Below are 9,935 nucleotides of genomic sequence, written 5' to 3' on the forward strand. Positions count from 1 at the left end.
ATCTTTGTCTTGTGGGCATTGTTGGAGACATAACTAATCTACTCGTGACGAACAAGACTTATCTTCTCATGCTTCTCAACTTCTTACCAGAAGTGTATGGGGCTTGTCTCATAGAGGATGGTCTCAACCCATTTGCCATCACTCAAGGTGATGATGTCAATAATGGTTAGGAGTCTCTTGTGGATACTTTGGACCTCAACGATTTATAAGATAAACTAGATGATCGAGAGCCCTCTTTTTCCTACTAAAACTTTGACTCTTATCATGTAGCAGTATACTATTATATTCTTTTATAAATTTCATCCTCATCTAGACTCTGAGACGACTTCTTCCACCCACTCTTTTTAATTAAGTGTTATATTATTCTCTAAAAATAATACAAGTAATAATATTATTATTATTTTTAAAACATTCGTTAATTGAAGGCAAAAGATGAAGGCAACCTAAACCACCGGCAATAATTGGTTGTACTAAATTTGCTTTGCACAAGCCCCTCAACAACTCTAAATCTTGTCCACGTGGGGGACCGCGTCCTTTCACAGGACATCGAAGCACCCGCAGCTTGCTAATGACCGTCCAGATCAAATGTCAATCGGACGATCAAAATCAAAAGCATCTGTCAATCCGTGCCGAAAGCATTGGCCAATAGGAAAGCAGCAAAGGGTTTCTATATCTACACAGCTCGGTAACATTTACATTTCATCAAGCTAATAATCTTCAGTCGGTGTTCAATTTCTGTTTATTTTTGCAGGTTAGTGTAACTTATTTGCAGGATCAATGGCGCCCAAGGCAGAGAAGAAGCCTATTGCAGAGAAAAAGCCGGTGGCAGAGAAAGCCCCTGTTGCAGAGAAGAAGACGGCGTCCAAGGCCGAAAAGAAGGTTCCAAAGGAGGCCGGGGATAAGAAGGGCAAGAAGAAGCACAAGAAGAACGTTGAAACATACAAGATTTACATCTTCAAGGTTCTGAAGCAGGTGCACCCTGATATTGGGGTTTCAAGCAAAGCCATGGGGATTATGAACAGTTTCATCAATGATATCTTCGAAAAGCTTGCAAATGAAGCCTCCAGATTGGCTCGCTACAACAAAAAGCCTACCATCACATCGCGTGAGATTCAGACGGCCGTTCGCCTTGTTCTGCCTGGAGAGCTCGCTAAGCATGCCGTTTCGGAGGGTACAAAGGCTGTCACCAAGTTTACCAGCGGTTAATTGGTGAAAACATTTACTATCGGTGTCTTTTGACACCACCTGTGCGATGGACTTTGTTTCAAATTCCTCTTCAAAGCTAAAATTTTCAGGAATTTGCGCTTTTTTCGCCAGATCTGTATGCTTTTATTTATATTTTCTTATTTGTTAGGGTTTCAAGGTTTTGCTTGACCGTCTTTCCTTTATTTAGGTTTCTTGATACGGTGCTTTTTGCACGTATGTAAGTAGAGAGGTTTCTGGATTCAACTGTAAATGAAACGTTTTTCTGTTTTGAAATGATAAGTGGCGTACTGTCTGTTATTCTGAGTCTAAAGGATTCGTAATTGTTCTTCTGAGTTTTTGTGGATTTTCATGGTCAACAAATGCTAATATGTCCGTGTCGATGGAAAGATAGATGTGTACGAGTCTTTTGTTTGACCGATGTGTATTCGTGTGTTATTTGAATTCAAACCGAGGGCGCTTGATTCTTTATTCTTTATTTTTGTATGGTGCCAAACGGATGAAAATAAGTCTCCTTTTGCAAGCATTAAGTTAAAATATTGCTTAATGGATAAGGAAAATACAGTGTATTTTGTACGAGGATTATTTTATCAATTTAAAACTGTTTTGTTTTAGATATTTTTTTTAATTGGTATTCTTTATTTAAGAGTTATTTTAGGATAATTCTGTTATTTGTTATATGCGAGGATATATAATTGATATAGTTTAAAATTGTATAAGCTCTATTTTTAAATGTTTTTAGTTTGTTTAATTATTTATTTATTTTATTTTACGTGCACCCATGAAGTTCTCAAAAATGAAGAAGAGATGCATTGTAGCTTGCTCAAAGAGACCTTCAAAGGTGCCTTAATGAACAATGAGGGTCTTAATAAGGACGCAACCATTATAAGATGGCCACCAACAATATTTTGCTAAAAAATATTTTATTTCAAAGTCTATTTAACAACACTTTGGATGTCGGGAGATTCGATAGGAATTAGGGCGATGGAAAAGATGGAAAAGGTAGGGATGGTAGGTGGTAGAGAATCAGATGTTCTCCATTAGATAAGAATGATGTTCCAACAAAATTAAAATTGTTTAACAACATGCAACAATTTTCCAAACATAAATATTTATATAAGAAACCTATTTCTTAAATATATTCAGATTTTGAAAGTGATTATTTAAAATAAAAATCTGCAAAATAAATTGGATGATTTAGTGTGAAATGAGAAAAATATATTCAGATTTTGAAAGTGATTATTTAAAATAAAAATCTGCAAAATAAATTGGATGATTTAGTGTGAAATAAGATAAATTATTTCACTATATTTTATGGTAAAAAATACCAAAATTAGGTATATGGCCATCAAATTTAGGCCATCATGTCTAGCACCATGTCTAGAAAATTTTAGGTTTGGCCAAATTCATAGATAAAGAGACCAACATGAACATGCCAAATATCAATGGGATGTGTCTTTATAATGATATTTTTTATTTATATAGTAGAATAAGGGATTTGATTTTCTCTTACTTAGTGAGTATGAAAGTAAGTCCTATTGTCTCGAGTGGCAATTTGAGTTGGTGGATAAAAAATCAAGGTGTTAAAAAAAAGTAAAAAGAGATGAAGGTAGTATAATATATGGAAGTTATACCTTTGCGTTCTGATATATAATAATTCCAATTCAAATCAAATCAATTTGAAGCTCTTTTAAGCAATAAAGAAAAAACAAAATTGATAAAGAAAAGAAAAATTTTCAATTGTTTGCTTGTTCCTTTTTTGTATTATATTCTATGTGCATATTGCATTTTTCTCTTTTGCATATTTATTAAGATTATATATTGTAGCAACAAACCATTTTAAAGAATTGATGGAATTTTTTTATGATGCTATTACTTTTTGATTTCTTATTAGTAACTATCAACAATTATTGAAATTTGAACAAGATCTTTGTTTAATCACATTCTTCTTCAGTTTTTTTTATGACCACCTCTTTTATTCATGCCCTTGAGATAGTTACACTAGTTAAAAGAATAACATGGCATGTAAACTTGCTATGACAATTATTAACAATTATTGAAATTTGAACAAGATCTTTGTTTAATCACATTCTCCTTCAATTTTTTTTATGACCACCTCTTTTATTCATGCCCTTGAGATAGTTACACTAGTTAAAAGAATAACATGGCATGTAACTTGCTATAACAATTATTGAAGGTGTGTCTTGAAGAGATTAAAAAGTTACACTAGTTAAAAAAAATAACATGGCATGTAACTTGCTATGACAATTATTGAAGGTATGACAATTATTGAAGGTGTGTCTTGAAGAGATTAAAAAGTTACACTAGTTAAAAAAAAATAATATGACATGTAATTTGCTATGAAAATTATTGGAGGTGTGTATTGAAACTTTCAATCCACAAAACAAGAGGAATTCATTGTGACAAGAACAAACACACATCCATGTACTTTTAATTATAACACTTTCCTAGCAACTTGATTACATTTATGTAGTCTAATAACCCATAATACCTCATTATATTTTTGAATCTAAAGCATCATTTCGAGACCATTCAATGACAAGACATGTATTCATGCACAATAAATGCCAATATAAATTATTTTACGTGGATGCTAGACCATTAGAATTTCCATGTAAAATAGTTATAACAATAGTTAGAATTTTATATGCATTGGACATGAAACCAACCCAACATATAGTTTGAGTATCTCTAACTACTACTTATGGTAATGATTGCACATTTCCAAAAGTTAAATTTTTGTTTTAGTTGGGGCCATTGCTATATAAAAGGAAACCAAATTCATTTGTAAGAATACTATTAGAAAATTTAATATCCATGGTTGATTTAGCATTAAATATATAGATTTTGTGAGAAGAAGTTTCATTTGACAACATATCCATGAAAAAATGACATCAAAATTGAAATAGTTTATCAAATCCATCATTTAGAATGTTTCCATGTTGATATTGAGAAAATTGCAAATAATTATATACACTCATGAAGGTGAGATCATAGTTATAGAACTATTAAACATCACCATGAATTTGAAGAGACTTTTTAATTCGTTTTTTGGTCTTGGATCTATGGTTGGTAAAAGTAGTTTTGCAAATTCACTATACAACGACTTTGTAATCTAATTATTTATTAAAATGAAGTTAATATCATTATCATGTTTGCATGATTGGTACATAATTAACATTATATTCACGAATTTTAATCCTCTTATCAAAATGAACAAATTGGAGGACAATTGTGGCTTGCAATTTATTAGTCCCCTCTTAATAACAAAGATGAAACAAAGTTCACCTAAGTTTGTCTCATTCGAATAAAAATTGTCTAAAGATAAAAAAAATCAAAGTGTGAAAAAAACATGGTAATGGAAAATAGTTACACTTGGCTTTTGTCCACCCCAAACTTTGTGAGGTGATTCATTCTATTGTACCTAAAGCATTGTTTCATTTTATTGAATGACACAATGTATTTGTCCTTAGATACATGACATTAAAAAATCAAGTTGTTAACATTGTCCTCATACCAAATTTATAATTAAAAAAACAAATTCAAATTTTTTGAGTTTGAATATGATTGAATGTGTCCAATTCTAAAACTTGCATCTATCAAAAACTGATCTTAGCTTGTATTGTCTACATTGTTAGTGAATCCATTGGTTCTCTCTTTAATTCATAAAATAACTTAGAAGAGGAGCAAGAGGAATTTTTTCAAACTTTGATCAAGCATTTAGAGGCACTAAAGATGGGGATGAGATTGACTATGGAGTGATACTCTCCCAAAAGTTTAAACCACAAAAATATTGATTAGGTATTACAAATATCAAACAAAATCCAATTTCATGGTGTTAAAGACCCACTTTTTTACCATCCACATCACATAGCAATAAATTATTCTTCTTTTAAATAATTAGTAAGCTTAGAAGACCATGTTTGGCCCATGCCTTTGCAAATGTCGGGTTAAACTTAAATAGAATATCATAAATTGCTACTATCGATCTTCTAATTTTGCCATGTGGAAGGAGACTCTAAAATATTGGAGTTAAAGTACTATGTAGTGGTATGCACATACATGATATTTTGTATACTTGAGAAAAGTATAAAATCTATAATCCTATCAGCTAACAAGGAAAGATATTTATCCATGCTACCATGCAATCAAAGTGGAAGAGAATGAGAAAGCATTTAGAAGTTGTACAAGCAATGTGACAAACTCTAGGATTAAATAGATCATTATTATTTGAGATTAGGGGTTCATTCATATCAATGATTGGGATTGAGGAGCTTGAGGGCTTGTCCCCTTACCTTCCTCCACATCATCGAGTTATTCATCACCCAGAATGGTCTCAAAGAAGAAGATGGTGCCAAGGATGGGTGCATCAAGATGAAGAAGATATCTTAGAAGGTTCCTTCATGAACAATGAGGGTCTCAACAAGAACATAAACATTGCTGTCATTATTATATGGAATATGAACATGATATAGTTTCAAAGGCCTCTTCATATCCAATCTCGACCTTCACTAGTGCTTTGCTCTACAAGTTAAGCTCACCACTAACAACATTTTATTTAAAAAAAACTTCATTTCAAAGTGTATATAGCATGTTGGATGGTGGGAAAGTTAGTAGGAGTTAGGGTAATGGAAAGGCTAGGAATCCTAGGTTGTTAAGAATTAGATGTTTCCTATTCGTTACTAATAGTTTTTCAACAAATTGAAATTGTTTAATGTGAAATAATTTAATAAACATAAATATATCTATTAAAAACCTATTTGCTAAAGATATTCACATATTTTTTGTGATTATTTTAAAAACATTTTACAAAATAAATTGAATGTATTGGCTTGCAATTAGAAAATATAATTCACTATATTTTATGCTAAAAATGGCCACAAACAGGTATATGGCCGTCAAATTTAGGCCAGGATTTCTAGCACACATAAAATTTGCAAATGGACGCATGGTGGTCGTGACAAGGGGCGAGTTACGTATTTTAGCACACTGAGTATTCCAAACATCGGTGCTCGTACAAATAAAATCTGAACCGTTCATCGTAAGTTCAATCAACGGTCCTCATCAAACCGATCCGTGCCGCGAGCAGCCGACCAATAGAAGTAAAATCCTCTTTGTCTATATAGCCCGCAAACCCTCTCATTTTCCTTTCGTAAGGACTGGGATTTAGCTCTTTGTTTGGTGCGTGGCTGGTATATTTCGTATCAGCGAAGGGAATTCCGAGTTCGAATTCACGTAATGGCTCCAAAAGCTGAGAAGAAACCCGCTGAAAAGAAGCCGGTGGCCGAGAAATCGCCAGTAGCTGAAAAGAAGGCGCCTCCAAAGGCAGAGAAGAAGCTGCCCAAGGAAGGAGGGGACAAGAAGGGCAAGAAGAAGCACAAGAAGAGCGTAGAAACGTACAAGATATATATTTTCAAGGTTTTGAAGCAGGTTCACCCAGATATTGGTATTTCCAGCAAGGCTATGGGGATTATGAACAGCTTTATCAATGATATATTTGAGAAGTTGGCCAATGAGGCTTCCAGATTGGCCAGGTATAATAAGAAGCCTACAATTACATCGCGGGAGATTCAGACGGCTGTGAGGCTCGTTCTTCCCGGGGAGCTGGCGAAGCACGCTGTTTCCGAGGGTACAAAGGCCGTTACCAAGTTTACCAGCGGTTGATTTGCGCCTCACGTTCGATGACGGTGTCTGTTGACGCCATCTATGAAATGGAGGTGCTAAAAACCCTGAACTGTACTTTGAGGTTTTTGTCTGTATGGTAAGTAGATAGTTGGCTGGAAGTTTACAGAATTAGGGCTTTAGTTTGGGTTAATTTAACTTTTGTGGGATTCTAGGGTTTCCTTAGGCCGGTATTTAATCGACTCTGGGGGCTTCAATCTTGATCCTTGTATTATTTGTCTACTGTATCAAGACTTTTAATTGGACGCCATGGGAAACATCAATTGGCTATTTAAGTTATATGATTATGTTATTCTTAACTGGTTTTTTTAATTACATAATTAGGTGAAGCTGTATTAATTAATGCAATTGCTCTTTGAATTCGTATTCAATGTTTTCTTGTGGCCAAATTTTGCTCATGGGATGAATGTTAGGTTAGGGTTTTAAAATGCGGGTCGTGCGTTTAAGTTGTTACTTGTATTTATTCTGATGGTACTGAGCCGATATTCGATCTTGTTTGCATTCTGAAATTGTTATTTTGTCTCATTGGTACATAACTGGGTCACGTCTTTTAATGGGATTTTCCCGGAGAATGCTGGTTTGTGACATTACAACATGAACTATTTTGTCGTTGTTATATTACCTTTTAGATGGTTTCTATGCTTTTATGTCGATGTTGTAATAGTAAGGAATGTTTCGATAAAATTGGGGCGTTCTGATGAAACTGATTCAATTTGTACTGACTGGTATCAAATGCTTGTATGGGCTGAATGTGACTTACGCTTACATGGTCCAGGATCGAATGCTAATAGATTGAGTGTCTGAATTCTTATAGAAAGGAAGAACACAACAGTTCTTTCTGCTTAGTCTACCTGTTTAATTGAGAACTCTCGAGTCTATTTATACGGCTAATATTTCTACATGTACAATTGAAACACGCCAAAGCGAAAAGGATGGCCTCCGCCTGGAAGTTTGAGGTATGCAATGTACGTTGCAGATAATGTGGATGCCTCTAATATATCTGATAACCATTTGCCTGTTTCAGGGCCTCTGCGAAAGCTTCTGCTCTTTAAGAAATGATCATATGCACAAATTGGAAGTTTAAGGTGCACAGACAATTTATCTGGAGGTCTCTAATTTATCTGGGGAAAACATCAATCTATACCTCCGTATCTCCGTTTACGTCAATTTACGTCCATCCATGTTTTGCTCACGTTTCTCTGTGAAGTAAGGACACGACTAAATAAATTTCTTGCCTTGGAACTGCAAGTTCTGTGAATTTAAGTGGGAAGTGATTTACTAGGGACTGGAAGACTGGTGGGTGATAATTATCCATGCCCCTGCTATCAGTGCTTGCCAAAGAACTGTTTTTCTAGGCATGGAGTTTAACCCAAATGAAAGTTCTTTAATTCTACCGATATGGCATAGCTTCCTTATTTGGAGTTGCTAAACCAAGCATTTGTGTATACGATTTCTGTTGACATTTTGATATAGGGAAGATAGTTTTTATTTGCTTGTGGCTAACATTGAAGAATTGCATCTATTTTGAAAGAGAAGGGCTTTCATGAGGCTAAACCAAGCTGTTTTGTATACGACTTCTGTTGACATTTGTATTTAGGGAAGAGAGTTGCATTTAGATTTAGGGAAGAGAGCTTTTATTTTGAAAGAGCAGGGGTTCTATGAAGAATATAAATAAAGAGAAATAGGGGTATAGAGGTTCTATGAAGAATATAAATAAAGAGAAATAGGGTTATAGGGGTATGGGGCTTCAAAATCGATTTTGAAAGAGTGGGGGGTTCTATGAAGAATATAAGTAAATAGAAGTAGGAGTTTCTGGGTTTATTGAGGGGCAGGGGTTCTACGAAGGAAGAAAAATAAATATAAAATAAATAGGGGGTTCTATGAAGAAGAAAAATAAATAAATAGGGGATGACAGGGACTTCATCTAACATCTCCATCTATCTATTTATCTATTTTGAAGGAGCAGGGGTTCTTTGAAAGGAACTTCATCTAACATCTCCATTTATTTTTAAGGAACAGGGGTTCTACGAAAGGAACTATGAATGAAGGAAGAAGAAGGAAGAAAAATAAATAGGGGAAGATAGGGACTTAATCTAACATCTCCATTTATTTTTTTGTATATAGGGGGTTCTATGAAGAAGAAAAATAAATAAATAGGGGATGACAGGGACTTCATCTAACATCTCCATCTATCTATTTATCTATTTTGAAGGAGCAGGTTCTCTGAAAGGAACTTCATCTAACATTTTCCTTTCATCTAACATCTCCATTTGAACTTCATCTAACATCTCTATTTATTTTTAAGGAACAGGGGTTCTATGAATTTTTAAGGAACAGGGGTTCTATGAATTTTTAAGGAACAGGGGTTCTATGAAAGGAACTATGAAGGAAGAAAAATAAATAGGGGAAGATAGGGACTTCATCTAACCTCTCCATTTATTGTTAAGGAGCAGGGGTTCTATGAAAGGATCTATGAAGGAAGAAATATGAAGGAAGAAAAATAAATAGGGGAAGATAGGGACTTCATCTAACCTCTCCATTTATTTTCAAGGAGCAGGGGTTCTATGAAAGGATCTATGAAGGAAGAAAAATAAATAGGGGAAGACAGGGACTTCATCTAACATCTCCATCTATTTTGAAGGGGCAGGGGTTCTATGAAAGGAACTATGAAGAAAGAAAAATAAATAAATACTTGTCTAAATAAATAGAAATTATTTTGAATGAGTAGGGGTTCTGTGAAGAATATAAATAAACAGAAATAGAAGTTTTGGTATTTATTTATATGAAAAAAATAAATAAATAGGGATATTTGGAACTATGTGAAGGGGCAGGGTTCTATGAAAGAAAAATAAATAAATAAATAAACAAATAGGGGGAAGACAGGGACTGCAGAATCTATTTTGAATGAGCAGTGGTTCTATGAATAAAAAATACACAAGTAGGGTTTTGGGATTTATTTTGAATGCTATGAAGAAAAAAGAGCAGGGACTTCAGGATCTATTTTGAAGGAGCAGGGGTTTTATCAAGGT

The 9,935-nt window shown here is 34.1% G+C and overlaps 2 protein-coding genes across 2 annotated transcripts; both read left to right on the forward strand.

Annotated features, from left to right (window-relative positions):
* The first annotated feature begins 692 nt into the window (after positions 1-692).
* Positions 693-1,516, forward strand: LOC131857390 (histone H2B.4-like). Its single transcript, XM_059209908.1, has one exon. The coding sequence runs from the start codon at positions 778-780 to the stop codon at positions 1,204-1,206; it is 429 nt and encodes a 142-aa protein (XP_059065891.1). The 5' UTR covers positions 693-777; the 3' UTR covers positions 1,207-1,516.
* A 4,845-nt stretch (positions 1,517-6,361) lies between these two features.
* Positions 6,362-7,205, forward strand: LOC131071272 (histone H2B.4). Its single transcript, XM_059209862.1, has one exon. The coding sequence runs from the start codon at positions 6,463-6,465 to the stop codon at positions 6,886-6,888; it is 426 nt and encodes a 141-aa protein (XP_059065845.1). The 5' UTR covers positions 6,362-6,462; the 3' UTR covers positions 6,889-7,205.
* The last annotated feature ends 2,730 nt before the right edge of the window (positions 7,206-9,935 follow it).

The sequence above is a fragment of the Cryptomeria japonica genome, chromosome 8, assembly GCF_030272615.1.
Source record: "Cryptomeria japonica chromosome 8, Sugi_1.0, whole genome shotgun sequence".
In the NCBI taxonomy this organism is placed as follows: Eukaryota; Viridiplantae; Streptophyta; class Pinopsida; order Cupressales; family Cupressaceae; genus Cryptomeria; species Cryptomeria japonica.

What these genes read in the sequence shown, in the direction of transcription:
- LOC131857390 (XM_059209908.1), top strand. Translation starts at nt 778, where the DNA reads ATGGCGCCCAAGGCAGAGAAGAAGCCTATTGCAGAGAAAAAGCCGGTG.
- LOC131071272 (XM_059209862.1), top strand. Translation starts at nt 6,463, where the DNA reads ATGGCTCCAAAAGCTGAGAAGAAACCCGCTGAAAAGAAGCCGGTGGCC.